The sequence below is a fragment of the Physcomitrium patens genome, chromosome 20, assembly GCF_059467195.1.
Source record: "Physcomitrium patens ecotype Gransden chromosome 20, ASM5946719v1, whole genome shotgun sequence".
Classification (NCBI taxonomy): Eukaryota; Viridiplantae; Streptophyta; class Bryopsida; order Funariales; family Funariaceae; genus Physcomitrium; species Physcomitrium patens.
Genome location: NC_143429.1, coordinates 6,323,805 through 6,338,857, shown reverse-complemented (window position 1 = coordinate 6,338,857; position 15,053 = coordinate 6,323,805). Strand labels below are relative to the sequence as shown.

General features: G+C 34.9%; 3 protein-coding genes across 5 annotated transcripts; 2 read left to right on the top strand and 1 right to left on the bottom strand.

Moving 5' to 3' along the window:
• Positions 1–2,044: 2,044 nt before the first annotated feature.
• Positions 2,045–4,522, bottom strand: LOC112273115 (uncharacterized). 2 transcript variants are annotated; one of them, XR_002966912.3, is made up of 5 exons: positions 3,623–4,522; positions 3,230–3,491; positions 3,000–3,093; positions 2,495–2,893; positions 2,045–2,178 (listed from the first exon to the last, which is right to left on the bottom strand). XR_002966912.3 is itself a non-coding variant. In XM_024501516.3 (4 exons), the coding sequence occupies exons 1-4, from the start codon at positions 3,925–3,927 to the stop codon at positions 2,607–2,609; spliced, it is 948 nt and encodes a 315-aa protein (XP_024357284.1). In that variant the 5' UTR covers positions 3,928–4,522; the 3' UTR covers positions 2,379–2,606. The 2 variants fall into 2 exon arrangements, 1 of the variants encoding a protein (XP_024357284.1); XM_024501516.3 differs by lacking the exon at positions 2,045–2,178 and having other exon boundaries at positions 2,379–2,893.
• Positions 4,523–8,295: 3,773 nt separating this feature from the next.
• LOC112273039 (uncharacterized) lies at positions 8,296–9,967 on the top strand. The gene is made up of 5 exons (XM_024501367.3): positions 8,296–8,372; positions 8,709–8,808; positions 8,929–9,124; positions 9,366–9,385; positions 9,632–9,967. Exons 1-5 carry the CDS (start codon positions 8,333–8,335, stop codon positions 9,660–9,662), a joined length of 387 nt encoding a protein of 128 aa, XP_024357135.1. The 5' UTR covers positions 8,296–8,332; the 3' UTR covers positions 9,663–9,967.
• Positions 9,968–10,145: 178 nt separating this feature from the next.
• Positions 10,146–14,058, top strand: LOC112273177 (uncharacterized). 2 transcript variants are annotated; one of them, XM_090245175.1, is made up of 5 exons: positions 10,146–10,671; positions 11,198–11,843; positions 12,191–12,271; positions 12,546–13,314; positions 13,418–14,058. In XM_090245175.1, exons 1-5 carry the CDS (start codon positions 10,668–10,670, stop codon positions 13,922–13,924), a joined length of 2,007 nt encoding a protein of 668 aa, XP_090101301.1. In that variant the 5' UTR covers positions 10,146–10,667; the 3' UTR covers positions 13,925–14,058. The 2 variants fall into 2 exon arrangements, with proteins under 2 accessions (XP_090101301.1, XP_024357424.1); XM_024501656.3 differs by lacking the exon at positions 10,146–10,671 and adding an exon at positions 10,750–10,848.
• The last annotated feature ends 995 nt before the right edge of the window (positions 14,059–15,053 follow it).

Below are 15,053 nucleotides of genomic sequence, written 5' to 3'. Positions count from 1 at the left end.
TAGTTGGTTTAAATAAGACTTAGGTTAACTAAATAATTTATTATATTTATAGCTTTAGTCTAAAGACAACCTTGGAATTTTCTTGTAGAAGCTATGGATCTAGCTTGTTTTACCAATGTCTAGTTTTTATATTTATTTATTCTATTTTATTGACTTGTAGCTGCTATTGTAAGCTATTTTTTTATATCATTGTCTTTCAAGAATTTTTTAAATATATAATTCATATTTTTTCAACCCCTATTTGTATATAGGAATCAAGATTTGAGTAGATTATTCATCTATTAAGTAATAGGTTTGAAAACTTTCCATTATGTTTATCGTCTGGCAAAGTAATCAGTACTGAGAAGATTTGCTTGATTGTACTAAAAGTAAGTAATTCATGTATTCTCTTGGCTTTTGATAAGTCTTATAAGTCAGAATAATAAAGTTGTCCATATTTTCTATGCCATAGATCTACACTCTCATCTATTGAAATTGAATTTACTTTTGTTGTCTATGATATATGTATAAATTTGTATAATCCATTAGAATAATTTCTAGTATCCATAGCTAATATGTTTTTGTTTGTTTCATCATCCAAAAGAAGGTATTTTTTGTTGATAAAAACTATGACTCAACCTTCATTTGTTAAAAAGCCAATTGACACAAAATTATGTTATAATGAATGTACATGAAGAACTTTGTTTAAGTTCATTTTTTCAAAAGTAAAGTTCATATTTAAAGAACCAACAGCCTAAACTTGGTGAACTCTACTATTCACCAAGTAAGTTACTAAAATATAACTACTCTGCAAGACATTGAAATATCTAACTATTCTCTTTGCTTTGTTTTTTTTATTTTGACTTAAATATAGGATGTTCCAACTATAAGTATTGGAAACAATATTGGTACTTATTTTGTCTCTACTAATGGCTAGATATTCTCTCTTTTCAAGATTGTTGTCATTTTGATCTTCCAAATATTTTAATTTAAGGTCCTTGTCAATTTATTCAAGTCCCCTATCTCAAAGTTCAAAGACTTGTTATTCTCAACCATTGTAACAATTCTCTTTTAATCTGCTTTAATTTTGTTTTAGATTTCATCTAGAATATATGAAAGCAATATTCACCAATATTTAATTATACTTTGACTAGGCTTTAATAACATGTAGATAGAAAAATAAAGTATAACATATAGATAGAAAAATAAAGTTTGATACACTTGACTTGACTAGTGAGCAAAACTCAACTATAAGTGTATGGATACAATGCATCATAAAGTATGTTGTATGAATCAGCGGCTTAATCCTAAATTGACCATCTCCACTCAACATACTTAGTGGGTGAAAAAGTGAAAGATAAATACTACAGACAAAGTGCTTCATTGTGGGTGAATTGATATGAGATATGTTCCATAGGCAAGGTGATGTGGGACATTCGAGGTAACGTCTATCAAATGAGGTGTTTGGAAGTTTTATCAACATTAACCTTTGCCTTTTGCCTGGAGGCGTACTGTGTGCTCCATTCTTCCATTCCCAAAGGAGATTCTGGAATGTGTGAACTTTGAAATCAAGAGGTCCGGAGCGATCCAACAACTAAGGTAGAATAATCAGTACTTAGCGTAACAACCGGGTCGCATGGGCATATCTCAGGACACCCAGAATGCGGCGCCTGCAACTCTATAAAAGAACGATGATGCTGTACTAAGCTAGCAAAATGTGAAGGCCAATCGAGAGAAGACTTGCGGGGGTCGAGTTAACCGACTCTTGTTGTGAAGGCTGATGGGGGGGGGGGGGGGGGGGTTGTTGTAGTTGAGATGCCGCTATCCACGAAAGGCATGCAGAGAACGTTGAGATAGAGCAAAACGTGCTTCCCAGGACTCTCACGTTAAGGCTTAACCTTGAACCACAATCTAAAAAGTAGGGACAATGTATAGTTGGTGATACTTGGTAAGAGATTCTTGTTAACAGGTCGAAGACGCGCTCCAGACTACGGAGGAGATACGCCAGAGCCCTGAATACTACCAACACCAAGTACAAAATCTCAAGTCTGCAACATCCCTCATCTGATTCAGAACTTGTCCGTTAAAATTCTTAGGATAGTTTTCAAGATATCACATACTTGCCGAAACCATTAAAGCTGCCCAAATTCATAAACTGCATGTGAATAAGGACGAGGGAAGGTCGACTTCAATCATCCCCTGGAGAAAATGGATGGGAGAACATTAGTATCTGCATAAGTGAGTCCCTCGCAGGAAAAATGAAGTGCAGATAATACTTACTTCAATTCAATGTTCGTTGAGAATTAGTCACAGAAAAGTGGTATACTTCAGTGTTTGTTCACAATGTACTAGGTCAATTGTCAAAACAAGATGAACCAGTCGCAGATGCGCAATCAGGATTTACATAATCGGAAGAAGCATTACAAGTTTCAAATAGATACAAACTGTACAAGATATACAGAAGTTCATGTACAAACTAAGTTTAACTAAACGTATTCAGGACTTGTTGTTTTACCACTCTTTCAAAGGCGTCAGTTGTGATCCAGAATTAAGGACACAGAATATTGTCGTTGTTTGAACAGCGTCCAACTTCAGATGGAAGAATTGAACCTAACTCATCAGGCGCCTTAAGATACTTGGAGCGGAAGGAGGGACAAGAAGATAATTAAACTGAGCATAAACAATGCCATCATCATGAGCATTCGATGCATAAACTCCTTCATCAATTTGTGTGTTTCTGTCTGCGTCCTCTTGTCTAACACTTCAATAGCTCCTCTAACATGGTCCCACAATCCCTCCTTCAGATCGCGCGCTGCATTGTGTGATAACAGAACAAAGTTCGAAATCACCTTGCTTCGAGGTGCGGCGTAGTCGATGCCATGTCCCTTGAGAATAATACCAGCTTCAAAGTCGCCTGCATTGCATAAGATCTCAGACTATGAGAAAAACGAAACGGCAAGGCTCAGATATGGACTTACATCAACGGCAAAGTCACACATTTAGTTGCGAGGAGCCGATACCTTCAGCATCACCGACCCTGTACTGCTGGAGCTTCTTGTTGGCGAGAACAGCTTGCCACACCCGCGCATCGGTGGCTAATTCTACAACCATTTTCTGTCACAAAACGATAAAAGATCATTAGCAAATACTCGGTCATAGATGCTCTTCTGGACTTGTCTCGATAAAATTTGCTCTAGTTCCTGCTTGAGCGTGCACGAAAACTTAGTGAAGAATGCTATGGTTTTAATACTTGAATCTGCGGGCTTTGTTGAAACTGTTGAAAGGCCTCAAGCATGACTCCTTCATCACCTATCTGGCGATTGCCCTCCTGCGTTGCGACACAACCAGAGGGAGATGGTGGCTCCAACCAGTCACAGTTCCTTGACTGGCCAAGTTCTTCATCGAGGTATCCAGCAACGTTGGTTCGGACCTCCAAACTTGAAATGACAGGGTTAACCTCTTCATAGACCAAAGCGGATTCTTCAGCAGGAACTCTGACTGCGTCTGACGTGCTGAGAATAAGATACAATCAACAGATCTAGTCACTTACAAGTTGGAAAGGAAGTTTCATACCACACGACACAATCAGTTCATTAATTGATAGTTAACTGCCCGAACTGAACCAATCCTGCTCAAAACTCACAGAAAATGTGACGTTCCGTCGGTTGCCTCGACCCGCTCCTTGACCTCCTTCTCTTCGTCCCCGGCGAATTCCCAATCGTCAAGAACGTTCAACTGATTCTCGTGAACCTTGAACACTGACTCACTTCCAAATATATCATGCCCTTCCAAAGTCTCACAAGTGCAAGTTGCGGAGACTGAATTTGGTAACGCCTGAGAGGATATCAATCCAGTGCAGTCACACGCGTTGCACTCCCCTGCTTTTGAAGCTGCTGGCCGCGGAGATGAGGGCACGCTCGGCAGCAAATTGTGAAATCCTCGAATCATAGCTAAGAACTACAGGAACTTTTCGTTTCTCAGAGTTCACTTTCAATTCCACGCCTTACTCCTCCTAATTACACTCTCCTTGTCAAAGCGTCACAACGCTCAACCTAATTTTCTGTTCAGAACCAGGAACAGGAACCCCTGGAAAATGAAAAAACAACAACCAAGACTTTTTACGACCCAAGTCGCCACGCTAACTGATCTATGATACAACGCCACAATCCTTCCACTCCACTCTCCCAGCCCCAACCCGACGTCGTCGTCTCCTCCTGCTTCTACCCCCCTGAGTCCAATTCGTGCACTTCGCCTCGGCGTTCCTTGTCCGTTTTGCACACCGCATACAAGTAACGATCCTGTACCAATTCAATTTCCTTCGCACAAACATCTTCGTCTTTGACTCGCAAACTGCTCATCGCGACACAGAGCAAGAGGACAGATAAGCTCTCCTCGCGTCGCTGGCGGACTCCTCACCTCACTTCAAGCGTGTTAATACAACACCGCAGCTAAAACGCAAATCGTCAGCTCCACTCTTAACTAGAGAGCACACTTCGTAGTAAGCTCATCTCTCCCGTGGAACACACCACCTGCCCCCCGCCGTCCCTCCCTCCCTCACTCCCTCTCTCCCTGCGCCGCTTTCGTAAAATTAACGCCAGCAACCGCCGTCACTCAATCATCGGCCACCACCGATCCATGCGGCGAACGAACTCTCTCCCACTACAAGGCACATGCTCTGGCGTAGAATCCTTGGATTCCAATCAAGGGCTTCGGCGGCTTGTCTATGGACCAATAGTCCAGCTGCTGTAACGCAACAACAAAGCAAGCCTCAAAGCCAAGGCAAGGCAACGCAGGCGGAGAGCGGAGTCTCCAAGGGGGTAAAACCCCTCCCTCGCTTCACGATGCAAGTTACCTCCGTTCTTTTTTCTCTTTCACTTTTTAAATACGGTTTTGAAAATTTGAACTGCAAGCTAGGTTCAAAGACAAGCGCGACACGTGTCGCCGCATCGGAGGAGGAAGGTGGGGGGAGCATGGAGCCAAGGGTATCAGAAACTTGTTATGTATGTCGTGCTTAACGGATTTGGACATGATGCCGTTTAATATTTATATATATATATATATATATATATAAATTAAATAGACCCAAGTTTTTACTAAATTGATCTACCCATCATGAAAAAGAATAATAATTTCTGGACTCATTTTTCCAGTATTGGTTCTACAACTAATAAAAACCAAAACCAGCCACATTCATCATTATTACCATATTCTTCATCACCAAAGATGGGCCTATTTAGTAAAAGCATGTGTCTATTTAATATTTTCCTATCTATTTTAATTTTTCCATTTGCAAAGCTTACAAATATATCAAAAATATTGCATAGTTTTGTTATTCTTACAAACAATTAATTTATTGTGAGTGTGTATCTATTATATAAGAGAGCTTAGATATAACACAAAGAGACAAAGAAGTCTTCTAATATAGCATAGGTTTTTGCTAGTGTATATAAATATATATATATATATATATATATATATGTGTGTGTGTGTGTGTAATGATGATGATTCTTTGGTCAATGTTAAAGTTTGCCAAACTGTGATGTTTAAATGTAGAGTTATGTGTATATATATATAGAGAGAGAGAGAGAGGAAGATTTTTCTTACAATATGATTTTTTAAATATTATACACATTATTTTATCTTTTTCTTATTTTTAGTATAAATTTATATTTTATTTTCAACATTGATTACAAATGTGCAAAAGTAAGTTATAAAGGCATTTTTATCACATTCATCTTGCTTTAGAAAGAGATTAAATAAGTTAAGACAATTTTATCAAATTAATTTAATACTTTGAATATTTAATTGGCTTCTAAAATATCAATATTTTGTTTAGTAATACGTATTTTATCTAAGACTTCTTTTGTAATTTTATTATTATTTTTTCAATATACAAATGTATGTATGTATGTATATATATATATATATATATATATATATTAAATTTATTCAATTGTCATTAGCATTTTTTTATTTATTTTTATAAAGATGTGAGTCTTTGGCTACTTAATTATTGCTCTTGAAAAGAGGATTTGAGTTCGTTTGAAATAATAATAATAATAATAATAATAAGGATATTGATTAAGTGATCATTTAGATGCTTTTACGAGAATTTTTATAGTCAAAGAATAATAAGAATTAGTATTGGTAAGGTTTTGGCAATGTCAACTTTTAACTATTTTATTTTTGAAGAGTTTGATGATGGTTAAGTGAAGCAACATCAACATAATTTAAACCATGAGTAAAAGATGTTAGAATTCATATCTTGTACAAATCCACATTTTTTTTGTACAACATTATAGATGTTTAATATTTTTGTTTTATTTTAATAGGTTATAGGCTCATACATGTTGTGGTTCTAAAATGCAATCAATCTTTATTTTATTTTTGCATTTATTTTTACAATAAATAAAATATTTGTTGGTATTAAGATATGGAAGTAATAACTATGAATTTTGATTGTATATATAAGCATCACTTTTTGAAGAAAACACATGCTTTATTTAAAATTAAATCATTAATTAAATAAAATTACTAGTGACTATTTAAGCATTTCAGAGAATAAAAAGAAAATATATTAATCACTTTTTGTTGTTAAAAGGTTACTGTAAAATTTATTGAACTAGAATCTTTTTTAATTTAATTCTTTTTGTTTTAAATATATATTTTTATATTTTTTATAATTTCTATTTAAAAGCAAGATATGTTTTGAGAATAAAAAAAATGCTTTGTAAGCTCAAAAAAACATTTGAGGGTTGTAATCATTTTGTAGAATTTTAATAACTTCTTTACACACCAAGTTATGTTTTACGAATTACTTTAAAATAAGTAAAGTCACTCATGAATCATTTAAAGGTTTTTGATTTTTGAAGTAATCAAAATTAACTTTTAGAAGGATTTTATTAATATTTTTTTTTAAAATAAACAATTATAGTTTTGTTGAAAGAAATATAATCCGATTGTTTAAAAGACATGGTTGTTAATATGCTCAACAAAGTACTTGAAAAGAGAGATATGTTAATTGTTAGAAAATTTTATAATATTAGAAAACTTAAATTACTTTTAAAGTTGAAATTATAAATTATTATTAATCATCAATTAATATTAAAAATTCCATTTGATTAACATCTAGTGGTATTTATAAGATAGGTTTACTAATATGTATATGTATATATATATATATATATATATATATAAACATAAATCCATCTATCTAAAAACTAAAACAAGAGATAGCTACAGCTTTAGCATGATCAACTTAGAAACATCTTATATTTAAATAAAACCAAATAAAACAATATCAATGTATTTCCTCCTATATAAGTAAAACACATTAGCATTGAGATATTTTCTTACTTTGCACAATTTTTACGTGCAACTTCTTTATTTTTTTATTGTATATAATATATATATATATATATATATATACATATAGTTAATTAATTTTTTGGTCTAAACGCATCAACATATAAGTTTTATTTCTCTTACAATAATTTGAATATAAATATTTTTTTAATTATATAGCAAATTTGTTTTTCCATAATACTGAGGCTCTTTTGTATGCACTCTTTTGTGCATATAATATACTCAAAGATTTTCACTTATACAATATTTATTTATTTATTTATATTTATTTTATAGTTGAAATTACATAGAAATTTTAAAAAAATACTAATTAAACGTGTAAATTAATTTTACTACTATTTTTATGCAAACTTTATAATCAAAATTTTAAGTTTGTAAAATATTTATTGTTATCTTTGTAACAATATTTTTTTCATGCTTTGCTATCCATATTTTTAAAATATTGATATTCTCTAACACTTATATAATCTTCTATAAAAATCACCAAATTGCAAAATCATAAACTCATCTACATTTCTCAAACTTATTTCCTTGATGTAATGGTAAGATTCCTTTAGAAGTTCCTTCAATTTGTCAAATCTTGTAAAACATTCTCTTCTTACTTTGAAGGTGCACATTTGAATCTTCCTCAAGTAATCATCGACAAAGAATTAAAATAACAAGCCCCATGTATAATTGTAATGTTAATTGATCACACTCTCCACCACAACCTTGAACCAGATCTTAGTCCAACGCCAACTCGTCCAACGAAGCTCGTCAGAGGAGGCTTCGTCCGTTGTCCTGCTGAGTTCGTCGAAAGCCACTTCGTCCGCCATCCTCCTCAGTTCGTTGGAAGAAGCTACATTCGTCCGTTCGTCTGTCGATGGGCTTCGTTCGTCGGGTCCGTACCTCCGCAGAATGGGTTTCGGAGCCAAGCAGCAGGGTGGCCTTGAGCACGACGGAGTTTTTTGCATTGAAACAGGGAAATCGAAGAAGAAGCTGCAGAGCCATGGCGCCGACTCCGCGATCGGCAGTGGTGTCACGAACCAGTAACCTTCCCTCTCCTCTCTCTTTCCCGATCAGCCGATTTTGCTTCTCTTCGACTTCGGCCTTGTTCTTAAATTTTTTCCCGGAAGATCGCAATTCTGCATCGATCAAACGAAGAGATCGATTCTAGGGTTTTAGGATTTCCACCTGTTGCATTGAAAGACAACCGGAGCGTTAGAAATCTTAAGCGAAATGAATTGGCAGTTGAGTTATTGAAGTTGTGATGGCAAGCCGTTGAGCAGGAAGTCAGATTTCCTCTATGTTTGGTTCCGTTTAGGGGTGTTTGTTTCGCGGACAGTGCGTGGTGGTAGTTGAATGAGGTTGTTCGTTCTGTACAGGCAATGCCAAAGATCAGACTAAGAAGGTCGATGATGCCGACGAGGTTCCGGCTTACAGTCAGGAGAATGTTCAGCTTAACATGCGCATGATCTACTATAGGTATCTTATGAGAGACCCTCCGCTTTCTATTTTGACTGTGGCTCTATCGTGTTCGTACGAAATTCCTCTCTAGGGTTTGTAAGATCTGAAATTTGTATGGTTTGCGTGGTTGGGATGCAGCCGCACGTTTTTGTCCATCGTGGGAGGTGTTATTGCAGGAGTGCTTGGGTTGACTGGAATTTCTGGTTTCCTATGCTACTTTTTGATTATGATGCTTGCATCGGTTGGAGTTGCTGCCAAAGCAAAGTTTGATGTGCACTCGTACTTCGATTCATGGAACCGCATTCTCTTTGATGGCATTGGGCAAGGCTTGCTAGTGAGATTTTAAATCCTTTCCATTCATTTTCATGGGCAACCCTATGTTTGGATTCTTAAGTTGTATGTCTCACTGATGTCTACATATTCGTGTGAAAATGTAGTGGGATTGGTAGCATCAAATATGAATTCCATTCTGATCCATTGTGTACCAATTTATCTGTAGTTAGTTGCTTTATACTAAATGCACGCACAAGTACACTTACTGACTGTTAAATGGTGTGGTGGGTTGGCTGGGACAGTCATTCATTCTATTCTGGACGTATCCTTTGCAAGTCTTTTAATATTTTGGTTGTTTTTTCCTGGGTTATGCTTCGACTGGGTTGTCTACGAGTTTCTGTAGGTCTCTCATATTTAGCTACTAAGTGTTGAGTATTCCTTTTCTTGTGCATGCTGCGTAGAGTTTGAAAAACCGGTTGAATTACTCTCTGTTATTTAATGCTTGTTTCGGAATCAGTGGCACAACAATCGTGCATCCATTTCATGCGTATACCTTAACGTTCAACAGATTTGCATATGACATTGTACACATTTTTTAAGACCTGTTTTAGCGGTGGACCTAAGGGAGGAGAAGTGGGCGTGCATGGCACTCGCAACAGGGTTGTAAAGCATTTTCTGATGCCAGATTTCCAGTCAGCATGAAAAAGAGCAAAGAACTGTGGTTTTTGCTATACCCCCAAAAATGCATCTGCAAAGTAGAGGCCTACGTTTAGCGAGACGAGTGATAACTTCTAAAATATTGCACTTGGTCACCGTGGCAAGTTGCAAGATATTATATTGTAGAGCATTCTCTTATTGTTATTCATGAAGCTTAAGATGGAATCCGTTGCCTTCTTGTCTCTTACATCATGTTTATTTAGCTTACCTGAGTTGTATACCTAAGTTTGATTGACAATAAGTTTTTGTCAACTTTCAATGGGGATTGTGGTACAGGCTCTGCCTTTTCCTTGGGTACAAATGCAAACCTAACAATCTCATTCTTGTATGCTTGGCTGATTTGAAATCTGAGTTCAGCGTACAAGATTTTTTTTGCATTGCTGGTGTGCCGCTGTATTGGATTATTGAGCCCTTCAGAATCTGTGCAGAATTGGGGTGTAAAAATGGCGTTGTGCTTTTGCCGGGGAAAGTTTGGTTCCATCTGGTAGCTTTTTCATTCTGAGGTAGCTGTGTCCTTGTACAGAAAGATTGCGGGAATTTATTTGAACATAAGACATTTATTGTGTTGCATTTTCACAAGGGACTGTACTCTGATTAATAGCACTAAATTGCACTCTTCTGTGTTCCAAAATCTGATTTGTATGTGAAGTACAATAAGATTGGTTGTGTGGTGCACCGTCACCAGCCGTCAAACCTTGATTTTCTTGTTATACGTTGATATTGATGGAAATAGCTTGAAAAGTAGAGATGCCCCAAAACTTTCAAAAAATTGTAACTTAATGGAAAGGACCTTAATATATATATATACATATATTGGAAACTTGTGAATTGGTATAACAAATTTATAATGATGAAAATTCAAGAGAAGTTTAGCAACAATTTCAAGAATGGGTAAATTTTGTGTAAATCAACGTTATATGGTTCAGTTGCGAATATGATATATAATAATGTATTGTCTTAGATTAGCATGAACAAAACCACTGCCATTATGAACATGTTCTGTATTCAAACAATGAAGATGTGTAACAAGTGTAGCATTCTACAGCATCAAATCTCATGTTTTAAATGGTTCAATTCTATTAAATGATATCCAAATAAATGTTCAATATATTTTTTTTGTAAATTAAAACTCATAGTTTGTGTATATTATTTCATATGTAGAAAATGAAAAGTGATACATTACAATACATCCATATATTATTTCGAATATACATACATATTTTCTTCTTCTTGTTTCGAATATACATACATATTTTCTTCTTCTTGTTTTGTATATAGTATATAAAAAATAAAATCACATATGTATCTTCCACCATATAAATTATTGGTAACATACTACAGATATATATATATATATATATATATATATAGATATATATATAATTTCTTTATTAATAAACTTTATTCTCATTATTAGGTTTAAATCTTGAAGTGAAATTGAGAATTCGTTTTGGTTACACAATGAATCCTGCCAACATGTTCAATTTCAAGGCAAAAGCTGCAAAAATCACACAACACAGAGAAATCTTGCAACAAATTCAAGATGTGGAAGCAAGCTTTGACGAACAATTACCGTGCAAAAAACAATACAATGCAGCATCGTCTGAGGTGAACCTCGCTATGCAAAATCATCATTGTAATTGCAAGCCTCCCAGTGTCAATTCCTTACTCCAATGCCAATATGGGTGCTCATGCCACCACTTTCGCAAAACTTGTGACATCGAATGCGCATGCGAAGGATTTTGCATTCCCAACACATTTCTCCATTTGCCCCAACTTGATGTTCGACTTGGAATTGCGGGAGATGAGCTGTACACGGAGGAAGACATTGACATTGGATGCTTGGCTTATGTTTTCACTGGGAAAATGACCTCATTGAAGCATTATCTCAAGAAATCCAAGGAAAAACCTCCAAATCTTTACGCGTTGATTGAAAAGTGGGAGGGAGAAGCCACAAAAGGAATTGGCAAGTTTGGAGTTCCAAGTTTTGTTGTTGATACTTACAAAGAAGTTGCAGGCTTTGTGAACCATGGTTGCAATCCCAACACAGAAATATTTGAAATGTTAGCATTGGTCTTCTTATTTTCTTTTTGTGGATGATTTGACCAACATTTGCAAAATTTTAGAAAGTGGTAATTGACTGTGCATAGTGTCGCACTTTAATTGATGTATGGTTTAGTATGCAAGTCCTCAATTTCTAAAGTTCTGTTCAAACATTTGTTGTTTTTTGAAGGGTTATATATATATATATATATATATATATAAAATGTGCATATATTAAAAATAATATGTACAACCTAATTGCTATATGATTTTTACAAATGTAGTTATATATTTTTGATACTCTCTCACACGTAACTTTTGAACACAAATTAACAATATGCTGAAAACTACAAATTCTGCATTGAAGATGGCAAAATGGAAAAATCTACATTGTTGGAAGGTCAAAAAAGATATGTTTCAAAGGAGACACCCTCACATACGACTACAAGTAAGCCACAATAAAATCCTGAACGAGTCATAGTATTAACCAACATAAATTCTGACTGTCAAAAAACAAAACAAAATAAAATGAAAATAAATAAATAAATAAATAACATCAACTTCATACCAAAATCTTTACTTGTATATACACGCACATATAAAATATGATTCAAGATCATATCATAATTTGTAACATGGACCCAAGAACAAAAATTGAGATATTCTTATAAGTATCATGTAAGTATATGAATATCTTAGTAAACATACAAATTTGGTCTCAGTTGGACATACACCGACGACGCAAAATACGCCGAGTTATGCTTGTGCGGATCACCCACCTGTCGCACATTCATCGCGAAGATCCCACCCACAGTCATGCAGCGAAGCATTCTGCATTACCGGAGCCTGCTGGACGAAATGGAATCCCATAACAGCACCGAAACCCAGAGGCTGGACTCCCTCCAGGATGCGCTTCGACACGGCGCACCGCTCTCCGCACAGCAGAAGCATGAAGTGCAGCACCTGCGACGCTGCACCGAGGAGCTGCGCCTCACCAAGCGCAAGGCCATTTACATGAAGAAAGGCCTCCTCATGGCCCAGGCCAAGCTCGCTGACATCAATCACCAGCACCGCTACCTCCACTTGCTCGAAGCACGCTTATCGAATTTCCAGCCTCTTCCCAACGACGACGACGACCACGACGACGGTGACGGCGTCCATTCGCCGCTCGGTGCGTCGTCGCCCTTGTCGGTCGCAAGCTCAGATGGTGGGGTTGGGGCTGCGATGGCGGTGTGCTTCCCAGGAGAGAGCTCGAGGAGCGGCGATGGCGATGAGGATGCGGGTGTCGTCGTCGTCGTCTCCGACGCGGTGGTGCCTTCTTTGTTGCAAAAACACAAGGCGCTCCGTATCGATGATTGTGTCGGCGAGGGTGTCGGTGGTTGTGTCGGTGGCGTTGACAATTCGATTCTAGATTCGAAAACATCATGTGTACAAAGCTTTCATGACATGGAGGCCTTTGATCATACGGAGAATTTTGCTATTGCTGTAAAGGTATCAAACACTCGAATTTTTATATGAAATGCATATGGTTGGAGTGATTGTGTTGAATCTTTTAAAATATTTAAACATGTGATTTTATACATTTTTTTATCAGGAGGAGAATGTGGTAAAGGAAGAAAAGAGCAATTTTACAAATTCCCTACCAAAAGGTGTACATGATATTCTTAAAGATTGGAAAGAAGGGTTGCTGACACAAGATGAAATTCAACGAGTATACAGTTGGATTGATAGTACAATGCATGCACGTGGTGGAAGTAGTCAAATTCAACCATGGCCTAATGCAAAAGATTGGATTTTTTGGTTGCATACTAATTTTCGACATCCTTCTCATGTAGAATTAGACACACATGGTAAGGCATGGGTTGGTATTAGTACTAAAACTTTACGTATGGCTAATTCTAAAAAAGTTGTTAATTCTCACACACTTCCATTAGCTAGAGATGTAAAAATTGTATTAAGTGATGTGTTGACATTTATTCCATTTAGGTTTAAAGGTTTTTCTTTGGTAGAATCTCCAAAATCAGGTACTATATGGCGCATTGTTTGGAATAGACATGATGAACCTTTGCCCGGGAATCCATTACTCCAAACAACAGGATAAAACTAGGATTTTTTTTTAAAAATTACAAAAAAATAAATTTATAGAAATGCAAATATTAAAATATATAGAGTAATAAAAAAAAAACACATTCATGTATTTAAGATTATTTTATAATATAAATTTTAAATTTGATATATTTTTATATTCTAAGCTAGAAGATTTTATTATACAATAAGAATACATCTATTTTTTTGGATAAAAAAATTACATTTATACTATATTAAACATAGATAAAATTTTAATATATATATATAGAAGATACATGAATAAATTTAAAAAATATATTCTTATTCTTCAACTAGGGCTATAATTTTAATTTATTTAATTTATCAATAGATTAAAAAAATAAACTTTATCATATTATTTGCTTAACTAATAAATTTTTAATATTAAATCATATTTTAAACATGATGCTTAACTATTCTACACACTTAATAGTTTCCAGAATGTTTACTCTTATAATGTGTCATATATATATATATATATATATATATATATAGAAAGAGAGAGAAAGAGAGAGAGATTTTATATATAGAGAGATAATACTTAAGAAATATCAATACAAATTTTGATTAAAAAAATATGATTAATGTCAAATAAAAACTTGAAAAATTTAGATTAAAGAAAAAATCTTTAAAAATTATAAAAAGTAGATTCATCAAAATTCATATGAAGATACTTAATGAGATATTCTTTAAAAAAAAAATCTTAGTACTATTTAATGTCAAAGAATAAAATATTTAATTTAAATACTACATATTAATATTGTAACAAGGCATGGATAGGATGGTTGTATTATTTGCAGATTAAGATATGTAATTGGAGTTGTTTTTGAGAAGCTTTTAGAATTGAAGTTAGAATAGTGGTTTATATATGATCCACCATAGAATCTTTTAGAAAAGCTTAAGGTGGTTATCATGGTAGGATCCATCTTAAGAATCTTCTAAAAAGACAGTTATTTTGATAAGATCCATCATTAGGGACATTCTAGAAAGTTCTAATATAATTGAACAAAGTATAAATAAGACTAACTAAGGCCATTTGAGGCAGTTGGTCAAGTATGATTTTAGACTCTTTCTCTTAGTAAAGTTTGGTTTTTTTATTCTATTCTATTTGGTTTTGTTTGGTT